At 38.1% G+C, this 11635-nt stretch overlaps 2 protein-coding genes across 4 annotated transcripts; one reads left to right on the forward strand and one right to left on the reverse strand.

Annotated features, from left to right (window-relative positions):
* Positions 1-1010: 1010 nt before the first annotated feature.
* Positions 1011-4323, reverse strand: LOC124408119 (RNA-binding protein 34-like). The gene is made up of 4 exons (XM_046884835.1): positions 4228-4323; positions 2157-3685; positions 1718-2040; positions 1011-1538 (listed from the first exon to the last, which is right to left on the reverse strand). Exons 2-4 carry the CDS (start codon positions 3622-3624, stop codon positions 1320-1322), a joined length of 2010 nt encoding a protein of 669 aa, XP_046740791.1. The 5' UTR covers positions 3625-3685; positions 4228-4323; the 3' UTR covers positions 1011-1319.
* Positions 4324-6393: 2070 nt separating this feature from the next.
* LOC124408128 (sterol O-acyltransferase 1) lies at positions 6394-11582 on the forward strand. Of its 3 annotated transcripts, none has more exons than XM_046884851.1 (9): positions 6394-6398; positions 7301-7401; positions 8171-8313; positions 8449-8619; positions 8838-8986; positions 9152-9291; positions 9623-9789; positions 9877-10150; positions 10573-11582. In XM_046884851.1, the coding sequence occupies exons 2-9, from the start codon at positions 7396-7398 to the stop codon at positions 11011-11013; spliced, it is 1491 nt and encodes a 496-aa protein (XP_046740807.1). In that variant the 5' UTR covers positions 6394-6398; positions 7301-7395; the 3' UTR covers positions 11014-11582. The 3 variants fall into 3 exon arrangements, with proteins under 3 accessions (XP_046740807.1, XP_046740805.1, XP_046740806.1); XM_046884849.1 differs by lacking the exon at positions 6394-6398 and adding an exon at positions 6584-7053; XM_046884850.1 differs by lacking the exons at positions 6394-6398; positions 8449-8619 and adding an exon at positions 6584-7053.
* The last annotated feature ends 53 nt before the right edge of the window (positions 11583-11635 follow it).

Here is an 11635-nt window from a genome sequence, read left to right on the forward strand (position 1 = left end):
GCACTTTTCAAAGTCGTCGAAATTTTCGCCAAAAATGCAAAGGGGTTAGCCTTGGATTTTTTTTGGCCGAAAAATCTTTCGTCTGCGAATCGATCCGTATGACGCTTTTTAGACTAATTCGACCCCCAGAAACTCAGAAAACACATGGAAAATAGCCTAGGACCAGCAGCGGAGAAATGACGATGAAAATCTGCAGTTTTTCGGCTGTAACTTTGCAGGTGTTGCTCGCAGCGTATCGGGACTGCGATTAATCGATTCCTCTCGCAAAATCACGTCGGAATAGTACCCTAAAGAATTAATTGCAGCACTTTTCAAAGTCGTCGAAATTTTCGCCAAAAATGCAAAGGGGTTAGCCTTGGATTTTTTTTGGCCGAAAAATCTTTTGTCTGGGAATCGATCCGTATGACGCTTTTCAGACTAATTCGACGCCCAGGAACCCAGAAAACAGAAAGTTTCACCGAAAATTCTTAGGGCTTGGTCTAATTTTTTTTGTGACTTCCGTAGTCGAACACTCCGTCTCGGAATCGATTCACATTACGCTTTCCAGACCAATTGGACACCCAGGATCGGAGAAAGCCTACAAAAACAGCGTAGGACGAACAGCAGGGAAATTTTGCAACATCAAGCAACATTTGAATATTCAGAAAATAGCTTTCAGAACTATCGGTCAAAAGATACAAAAAATGAGAACTTTGCTGGTATCAGAGAGCATATGCTGAACGGCGTCCCTACTCTCTACCAATCCATCAATTATTTACCTAATACGTACCCATTGTTCGTAAAAAATGAACAACTTATTACTGGTCTAAAATGTTCCGATTGATAACAAAAAATTACGTTCAGTAAGCGAAAACCCTCTCGTTTTTTGGAACGTACAAAAAAACCATGAATTTTGACCAAAATTGGTCCGCAACTTGAGAACTGTCCAGGCCTGCCAGTTTAGACCTACCACACTTGACAAATCGGTTCAGCACATCACAAAACATAAGGATTCCCTGATTCAATTCGAGTACAAGTGGCATGTTACTTTCATAAGTTCTTATTAAAAAAAATGGATGTTACAGAATGTGAAAGCACACTTTCTCGTCAGCACATTATATATACAGTTTACGTGTCACACTCACACATACAAAATTACAGAAACACATTAGTAACATAGGATCTACCGTAATCACTGAGTGAACAATTTTTTCGAAATTAATGCACATGTTTATCGTATTACGTGTGCAATTCCTGTATATTGGAATATGAAGGCGTGAGAATAAAAATAAACTGAATTAATATTATTAAATTCCTGCCTATATCTCATCGGTGGAAAGTTATTTCGGCTTAGCAGCAAATTTAGCTGCTATCTGTTTCTTTTTCTTGTCAAACTTGTTGAACTTTTGTTTTTTTTTCTTATCAGCTTTCTGCCCTTGAAAACCATTGCCTGATTTGCTGCCCGGCTGCTCATTCCCTTTTTGCCTCTGTTGTTCCCCTTGTGAACGCTTCTGTTGTTTTGTCTCTTTCCTTTGTTGAGCATTTTGACTATTGTGAGTCTGAAGCAAAAATACATGATTTAGCAACAGTATAGGTTCTATACTATGTTCAAAATACGTATATTGTTATGGCAATAAACAATACGAGTCGATGTCAACTGACACGATTTCATAGTAAATGGAAAACGAAATCATGATGCTGTCTGATATATATATATATATATATAAAAAATACTCACCGCTAACGCAATTGGGTCATTGGAGTTGTCCTTACGTCTTTTGGGTGAAGTACCTTGATTGGGTTTGGAATGAGGCCTTTTTTGACTTAATGGTCCCTGTTTCTTTTGAGACGAAGGTTTATCTGTGCATGTATTCACCCTGATTTCTCGATTGAGAAGAGTAGTGCCGTTAAGCTTGAGTGCTAGGGCAACTGAGTCGGAATTTTCGAAATTGATGTATCCAAAGCCCTTGCCTATTTTCGTTTTCTTATCTCTGACGATTCGTACAGATAAAATTTTACCACAATCCTCAAAGTGGGACCAAATCGAGTTGTCATCAATTTCTGCAATAGAAAAAATTACATTGCAATGAATAGAATGAGTTACAAAAAAATAAAAAAAACAGTAATGGCCGACCTCTTTATATGTTCTATATGTTTTTGGTTTAAACTATACTCACTGAAAGGCAAATTGCCCAGGAAGACAGCTTTTTTTTGGTCAGGTTTAGGACCGTCGCCGCTAACCAAATCAACCCTCAAGAAAAATTCATTAAACTTGTGTCCGTTCATTGAAAGAGCTTTCTTTGCTGCATCTTCAGCGTGGTATCTGATGTATGCATGTAACGAGGATACAACTGGATGAAGTTGATCTCTCTTAATAATAGAAAGTTTTTTCGAAGTTTTACCATCTTTTCCAATGCCTCCCCTTATTCTGATTACTTCAATAGGTCCAAACTTTTTGAACAGTTTTATCAACTGTTCTTTTACCACATCTTTTGGAAGATTGCCGACGTATATCGACCGTCTATTTCTAGCCTCAATTTCCTGTGGCGTGAGTTCTTTACCTGAGTCATCTAAAGATTTACCATCTGCCAAATCCTCATCATCATCTTCCTCATCGTCATCTTCCTCCTCGTCATCATTGTCAGAATTATTTTCTAGCAATGAAAGCTTAGAAGTTTCCGTATCATCTTCAGCATCATCGCTATCCTCATCTTCTTCATCATCATCGCTGTCCTCTTCTTCATCCTCGTCATCCTTTTCCTCAGCTACTACTTTCTGTTTTTTGATTGGCGAAGTGTGATCTTCATCCTCCTCTTCATCGCTGATATCCTCATCATCATCCTCCTCTTCGTCATTATCAGTGAAATCTTCGTCGTCATCATCATCTGCCAGGCTTTGTCCCAACAAGGCTTTCAATCCAGGTCCAGAATCATTGAGGGAATCGTCTTCATCATCCTCGCTATCAGAGTCTTCCTCTTCTTCCTCTTCTGCATCGTCGCTCTGCTCAATGCTTGGCTTAAGTCCTTTAAACTGTTTAACTCCTTTGTTGACAACCTCCTCCTCCTCTCCTTCTTCCCCATCTCCATTGTCGTCGAAATCCGAATCATCATCATCCGAGTCCTCAGCTAGACTGTTGCCCAATATATTGTTGATGCCAACATCTTCGTCAGATCCTTCATCGTCCTCGGAGTCGCTGTCAGCCTCCTCATCGCTAACATCCTCGTTTATTTCAACACCTTCGTTGATATCCTCATCAGAATTATCAGAGTCATCGTCGTCATCTTCGGTAATTTTAACAATTTTTTGTTCAATTTCAGAAAGTTTCTGTAACGGCAATTTTCCTACAGGACTTTTTTTCTTATTCCCAGGTGAAGCCTGTTTGTTGTTTGGAGTATTAGGCTTAATGTTACCTTTGTGCTTAGGAGTGTTTAATGGTGTATTCACCTTGCCTTTGGGTGTGTTGTTCTCTGTGTTTTGATTACCTTTGCCTTTGGGTGTGCCATTTATCAAAGCGACCTTGCCAGTTGGTGTTTTCTTAAATTTTGGTGTTTTGTTCTTACCAATAGATGTGTTTTTCACCCCTTTCAAATCACTCTTCGGTGTCGAGGTCTGACTTTTTGGCGTCATCGACTTTGCCTTAGTCATTATGAGTCTGTTCTTTTGACTCGAAAGTTTAAAACGATTGATAAGTCCTTCTGGGATTTCACTGCGAACATTGACAGAAATGGAAATAAATTTTCGTACGAAAATGAAAAAAGTTTTAATCCTATTGTAATAATATTTTGACCACGGACATATTAACGGACGCTCAAGGACTATGAATACCGTTTCTGAAACGCAGTCTCAAGTCGATTACTTAAATTGACGCGAATTCAACTGACAAAATTTTGCGCGGAAAGTTGAAAGAAAAAATTAAAAATGGTGGCGCCACGAATCATCTTAACGGCCGGCGTTATCGATTTCAAGTGCGAAAAAGACTGGAAATACCCTGTGAAAGTTCGTGTCTGAGGAAAGAGGCAATAGATCTGTGTCTCATTGATCTCCGAACAATTTTGTACGCGGATCCCGCATTAAGAAACCAGGTATTACAGATTTGCGAATCGGTTAACCTCCCACGTGTGGCGGGGAAGAGATATTCTGTATATTATGGCAATAAACATTTTCACCTAAATTAGGGGTCGATTTTGAAAGAACTAATGCTCGATTGTTGGGGAAATATTTGAATTTGCAATATCAGTCGGTACTTACCTTTTGATGTTCAGCTAAAATTTAAATTGAAAACTCAAACAACGCAAATCTTTCAACTTTCTCGTAGCGTGGCGGTAACAGGAAACTCAATCCTCACCATTATCTCTTGGACCGGAAATTCGATGTATTCGACGCTCGTAGTTTGCGCAGATGTCTACCGCGTCTCCGTATTGAAAAAAAATCTGAAGAGTTTAGGGAACCGGAGTGAGCGTCGGTAATGGTAGTGCCCTGTATTAAGACTTGTCCATGGACTAAAAAGTACATGGATGGTCCTTATGGACCTTGGTGTGTAACCGCACTCCACAGAGATAATACAATGGTGTTAATTCCATGGTGTAAGGAAACTGAGTAATTTCGTTTTTCAAGTTTTTCAACTCCGAGTCAATGCTCGGAGTGTTATCTACAGTCGGTATGTGCTAAAAACTTTTATGCTCTCAGATCCACCTGAGCCCACCTCCTGCCGAAAACTGGTCACGAATATTTTCCTAGGGTTATCAATCTGTTAAGATTGACCACTTGACCACGCACCTTTTTTACCCGCAATTAGGCAGCCCAAGCTTCTCGTCCATCCATGTATGTTTGGTTGCCTCCTCAAACTCCGATAGGTGCAGTCGTCACGTGCTTAAATTGAACTAAACCAATTAAAATCGATTCACGTTAGCAGATACTTTGTAACTTTTAAAAATGACATTCAGGATTTCGCAGTCATTTCAATTGGACTACGCTTTAATCCGATTGTATCACGCGTTTGATAAATTATTTTCCTAGCTTCGTAAAAATATTCCCGAAGAATGTCTATTAAGGGTATTTTTATTCGGGTATATCTATAAATATTGTAGATATACGTATGACATATACATGTGAATTATTATGTATAAATATGAATCTTTAACTGAAGATACCATGAGCATGTATAGTTTATGCAGGTTTAGTTGAATATACGTATTAATGCATTTGTGGACATGATCACTGAATAAAAGTTCACATGCCTGTAATAAAATGTGTGAAATCTGTTCATTATCATATCTTATTACTTATTGCTAAGTTATCTTGCATTTGGGGTCGCTTCTCAGCGACCGGGACGTGTTGCAATTATCATATGTTTACTCCCAGCTTAGTGGCATTCAGAAAGTCGCATACATTGTCATGAAAAGCTGATTATCTTCATAATAGTGTTGTTATAATTCCATTACTTGTAGAGCGACTGCCTGCATGCACATACCTGTAGTTGTACAATCACGTACTTTTGAGATTCAATACGCGCACGCATAACGTTCTCCGTCAAGATTCCAAACTCGACAGTCTTCAAAATTAAATGAACAGTACAAGTACAATTTCCTTAATTGCACGTGAAATTGTATATTAATCAAGTGAATTAGTTCAAAAAATATATTTACTGCTACAATTGTTGAAAAATTTTATTTTACAAGTCATACTGAATGAGTTTCATTTTCAACAAACAAATTTTCCGTTGAACGTATTAAATCGTGTAATGACTTTTTCTGGTAAATTGGGAATTTGTGTACATAAAAGAAACGTGTATCGCCTTGAATGAAAGAGTTTCATTCAATGGATAGTGGATACATATTATTACGTCCACACAGGGCTTTTTAGGAGATAAGATATCTTTATCTTCGAAGGTACTTCCGTTCCTATCTTATACGTATACAATTGTGAAGTCAATCCTCGAGTCAATCCACGTGCACATATCCATGTGCTAGACGATGTTTAACAATATTCCAACTATCTTTATCACCATTCTGATTCACGGTCTTTCCATCCGCACGATTCTTACCTCGCACGAGTGATTCACAATTCGGTCCACGGTAACGTAACGTGATAAAAACGTCAGACATATGTGTAAACGAGGGAAATCACGATCGTAATTAATCTTCGTACATATAATAATTGCGACATATAAATGACACAGGAAATTTTTCAATCAGAAAACTGTGCGTATGCATCGAGGGGACTTTGGCTGCATGTATCAGTGAAGACATGGACTGTAACGAAATGTGAGTAATATAGACACAGTGCGAAATTGCAGTAATCATTTTCCAATGAAACTGCGGCTCCGTCACAGCTGGAGAACTGAAAAATTGCTTCGCACAATCTGTGCCCATAAAAGCATCACGACTATCCAACTTCAAATCTATCGTGAAAATTGGATCGTGCTCCGTACGTTTAAAGCCGCGAATTGTAACTGGCAAGTGATCACAGGTCTGCCGTTGCTCTGCAGCTCTTGAATATCACGGCCGGCTGTTTGGACTGTCGGTGTCACGCCGTACTCCAGCACGTTAGTAATAATTTCGTTCTCGAGAGCAAACGAGCCAGATAAGCGCGGGTGTAAGGCGCGAGTGGACGAGGCGGGGATCTAAGAGCGAGGATCACCCATCGACAAAGCTCAGAATCATCATCAGTTGAACGGCGATCAACGAAGCGCACTCGTCACATTATATAGAACGGCTCTAATTTAGCCAGCAGCGCGCCGAGGATGGTCTCGTTGGGCCCCGGCTTCTAACTTCTAATCACACCCGTAGTCATCGGCTTCAATATATCGCGGTAGCTTATCTGTATCTGTTCACGCATCTACTTGCGGCCACCATCAGACGCACGAATCACTATGTCCGAGTGATATTTATTACTAGTATAGTAGATCATCGATCATGATGCATTGCACCAACGGCCCTCTTCACGACATGGAAGAAAGTATAGTGAACCCTCAAGTCGCTGCAGATGATAAACTGCCCGAAGACCTTCCTCACAGGCGTCGAAACGCTGCGGTTAATATCACGCGGACGAAAGAAGCCCTCCAAAAAATTGATCGTGAGTTGTTGTTTTTTTTTGTTGTTTTTTTTTCTTGTTCTTGTTCTTTCCATGTCTAACGATGATCAGCACTGCGTACTTTTACTTTGTTTATGAGTTATATCACACCGTAATTGCGGCGTATACCAGTTAATACAATTAGTCTGATTGTATGTCGAGTGTTCGCGATAATTTTTTTACTTTCGTTGCTACAGCTCATCGTTTACTGAGAGATGAATTTATACTAATTTGATTTGTTGCTCAACAGCCGATGAGGACCGTAAATCTTCTAGATCTAATGAAACCACGGCCGTCGGTGATGATATTCGGCGAAGCATATCGGTTGACAAAATACGGGATCTGATGCAGGTGCGTGATTCGTTCATCATTCCTATAATTTGATATTTTACAGAATTATATGCTGTTTTTACCTATACGTATATACAGCCAAAAATTTAGGAACTAGATATAATTTTAGAGATTGAAAGATGGGCAAGTAGCATCGCGAAGATTGCTAGTATCGATACCTAACTCTGAGGGATTTTCACTGACCCTGAATAATTGATCAACATGAAAGTTCCTCAACTCGAATATTTACGCGAGATGTAAGAACTGAGTATGTATATACATACATACGATCACGTTGGTAAAGTTCTTTGTTTTGTATCAGAGAATCTAACGCCTATAGCTGAATGAAAATCAAAACAAATTATTACGACGGATGAGTATTTACGACATCCCCGGGATCAACGCAAGCGACCCGCATGAATGACGATCATTTCTGTTATATTTTTTTCTTATTTAATTATTTGTTTTCTCTGCAAACCGCACTATTGTCTATCGCACTGTCGGACTTTGCACGACCCTATATAATTGCACGATGCTCGTTCTATCGCACGTAGATACATTTCACCACCTATAGTATATAAGAACCGAGATGTTATTACCGTTTGAAGAGAAAGAAATGAAAAAGGCACACATTAAACCACTAAAGATCATGTCCTATCGACCCAGGCTTACATATATATGACCCTCCGGTAAATGCAAAAATGCGAAACGAGTTTTAACCGCGAGATCACAGTGCGTGGATGTATAATAATACGATATGCTTAATAAAAGTATATTATTTTACTTGCAGCAAATGGAAAGTGATGTTATGGAACAAGTCGGCAATCAAATCAAGCTGATGATGTCCGAAGTTTTGCAGCAATTGGAGGAAATGCAGCCTGGGAAACAGGCGGACGATTTATTTCAGGAGACAACAAAATATAGTAACAGGCAGTGAGTTGGAGATATTAATCCTCAAACTATTACATTACCTGTATCAAGTTACCTTATACTGTGCTAACCATATATCAATGGATTTTTTGGATCTATAGTGGTTAATGTATGCACTGTTACTATCTTTGTTTGCAGAAAATCGTTGAATGATGGATCCTTACCGGAGAAGAAATTTTTAATGAGGAATTCTTTACTCACAGACTTATTTAAAATCAAACATATAAAAACAATTTATCACATATTTATAGTCATTCTAATTATTCTATTCATAAACACTGCAGTCTATGACATCGTGGATACCGGTTCGTAAGTACATGAAGTATAAATGCGACCTATTGTAGGATCTCACGGTTATAGATCCTCGAATCAAAAAATTTCGATCATTTGTAGTACATACGTGTAATTGTTGATATATTTTTTTCCAAATAATACCATTACTGGTTCAAATATATATTATAAAACGACTGATGCAATGAGGATGAAAGACTTTAGGTGGTTTGTAATCTTTTTTTTTTTCTTTCCAGAACTAATTTTGGGATATCCACGATAATGACGGCTTTTGGTAAATTTGATAAAGTACTTTGGATATGGTCCGGTATGATGGTTTCAACGTTTGGAGTTTACGTCGCCTTCAATACTTGGGCTCATCAACGGATTCATATTGCGCCAAAATGTATGTATGTACAAATTACATATTTACGCTTCATGCCGCGAGATATGTGTTTATTTTCAAATTTTCATCTGATATGCAATTAGTATAAAGAATTATTAACGCAACCTAACGAAAATTCTAATTGTGTATTTGTTCTTTTTCCCATCTTTCTTTCTCTTCTTACAGCTATTCAATTAAAGATGTGGGATTATAGCTGGTTGATCGCTTTAATCATCTATCAGATTTTATTCATCATATTCCCAGCAAAGTCATTGCTTATAGAAGATCTGCCATCAGCATCCAGTGTTGCTGTACTAATGGAACAGGTGTAGTTATCAAATTTTTATTTTATAAAACTCCACCACACTACGCATCACATACTTAACGTACTGTACTGTTTAACCCGCCACTCCATTATCCATTCAATAATCTTTATATGTCATCGCAAATTCAACTGCACACGCTATCTTTGCGATTACAACAGAGTTAATTCTCTCCAAACATGTAATTAAGTATACGAATTAATCGTGGTAACTGCATTTCGGTGCACCGATTACCGCAGGTCAAAATATTCAAGTGGCAAGTTGGATTAATGAAAACGACGCATATTGCATGCACAGAAGTTGATGATAATTTCACGAATGTACCAATTTTCAGGTTCGTTTAATTATGAAAACGCACGCGTTTGTGAGAAGTGCAGCACCGCGTACTTTAAACTACAAACCACACACGGAACAGACAATCGCAACAATCTGTCCTGGATTCACAAAGTTTTTGTATTACTTATTTTGTCCGACGTTGATATATCGGGACGATTATCCACGGTAAATGGTCGTTTTACAGCTAAATAATCAACTTCGATTCTTTAATGCAACTACCGTGAGCCATAATATCATATTTTTCATTTTCAGGACGAAAGTAATTCGATGGCGAGTCGTAGTTTGGAGTTACACGGAAGTCATACTGGTCGTGTTCTACATGGCATTTATATTCGAACGTCTTTTGATACCAGTTTTTAGGCAATTCGGCGCAAGTCCACTCGAACCGCGAGCATTAGTGCTGAGCGTGTTTGGGACGATGATGCCAGGAACATTGGCGTTCCTTTGCGGTTTTTACTGCTTACTTCATTCCTGGATGAACGCCTCTGCAGAACTGCTGCGATTTGCCGACAGAATGTTCTACAAGGTAGGCATTTAGGCGTATTACAGAGTATCATATGTTTCGCGATTGTATTTCACGAGCCGAGTTTTTGGAACTCTAGAGTATCATTAAGGGTGAAGTTGCGATAAAACCACTCTTGCCATCGTTTGATTTCACATGAAATACCCCGCGATTACTGTTGAGAACTGAAAATGAATATATAGTCGAAATTTAATCGCAAGTGGCGTGTGATCAAAGTCGGCCATGTTGATTCATTGCGCCAGAGTTTGAATCCGTAATGAAATTGGCAGATTGGTTTGAAAAACCTGTTTTCATTCAATTTTAAGCTGACTGAGCTGCTTCGCGTGAAAAATTTATAATCCATTGAGTCATTGCTGCACATTCTAGCAAGTCCTATTTCAATTTCGATACTTAAATAATATCACACCACCTTTTTTCCCCAACAGGATTGGTGGAACTCAACGTCGTACGGCGCGTATTACCGTACTTGGAATGTCGTAGTGCACGACTGGTTGTACACATACATATACAAAGATATGTATGAAATAGTTGCTCCGAGAAACAAGATGCTTTCAACATTGATGGTCTTTTCAGTATCGGCAGTTTTCCACGAATACATATTAGCATTCACGTTCAGATTCTTTTACCCGGTATTGTTAGTAATGTTCGGTGGTATCGGTTTAATATTAGTATTTCTGACCCGAAAAAATGAACAAGCTGGAGGGAACGTTTTCATGTGGTTAACGTTGTGCATGGGTACCGGAATGATACTGAGTTTATATTCAATGGAGTATTACGCTAGGATTAATTGTCCGCCTTACCAAGACGAGTTTTTCGATTTATTTATACCGAGAAGTTGGACTTGTCATGGCTTATCTAATTCTTAATTCTTGAAGTGTTGAGATATTTCAAAAGGAATAGTACGGTCTTGGCTGATCAGAATCTGAGAATATAATAATGCCGCTGCTATCGCTTTAGATAAAATACAATTATATCTATACCTAATATAAGCTAGTAGTAAGTTATAGAGATTGAAGTTTTCTCCAGAAACAATAACTACGTCGTAATTGATAGTTCTTATTGGATTTATCTATATTTCGATTAGATCTTCTTTTTTTTAAATCAATTGGTTTTAGTTGTAAGCTTCACGAAATTGTAAAGACTGTTATACCTAAGCTGGAGAAAGCCATGTATAAATATACAGAACGGGAATGATACATATGATAAAACATATTTATAGTGTATGGGAATAGTTATGTTACTGGAAATATATTTGCAATAATCATAATTGGCATTTCTGTCTGTTTCATTTTTCCGTACTTTTTTTTTTTAAGCCGATATAGTTAGTAATTATATGTATAGGTTTGTAAGTATAGATTTCTACAAAAAAATTAACATAACAAACTGTAAGGTACAAAAGCTATTGTATTTGACAAATAAATCTATCAAAATGTAACACTGTACTCGTTATATGTATTATATACCTACTTATTCTCATCGAAATTAGTT

Source organism: Diprion similis, chromosome 7 (genome assembly GCF_021155765.1).
Source record: "Diprion similis isolate iyDipSimi1 chromosome 7, iyDipSimi1.1, whole genome shotgun sequence".
Taxonomy (NCBI): domain Eukaryota; kingdom Metazoa; phylum Arthropoda; class Insecta; order Hymenoptera; family Diprionidae; genus Diprion; species Diprion similis.

Excerpts from the sequence above, each read along its gene's own strand:
- LOC124408128 (XM_046884849.1), top strand. The coding sequence starts at position 6,894 with ATGATGCATTGCACCAACGGCCCTCTTCACGACATGGAAGAAAGTATA. Across the intron at positions 7,054-7,300 it reads AGCCCTCCAAAAAATTGATC|CCGATGAGGACCGTAAATCT; the intron begins GTGAGTTGTTGT and ends GTTGCTCAACAG. Across the intron at positions 9,292-9,622 it reads TTGCTGTACTAATGGAACAG|GTTCGTTTAATTATGAAAAC; the intron begins GTGTAGTTATCA and ends ACCAATTTTCAG.
- LOC124408119 (XM_046884835.1), bottom strand. The coding sequence starts at position 3,624 with ATGACTAAGGCAAAGTCGATGACGCCAAAAAGTCAGACCTCGACACCG. Across the intron at positions 2,041-2,156 it reads CCTGGGCAATTTGCCTTTCA|AAATTGATGACAACTCGATT; the intron begins GTGAGTATAGTT and ends TTTCTATTGCAG. Across the intron at positions 1,539-1,717 it reads ATGACCCAATTGCGTTAGCG|ACTCACAATAGTCAAAATGC; the intron begins GTGAGTATTTTT and ends TTTTTGCTTCAG.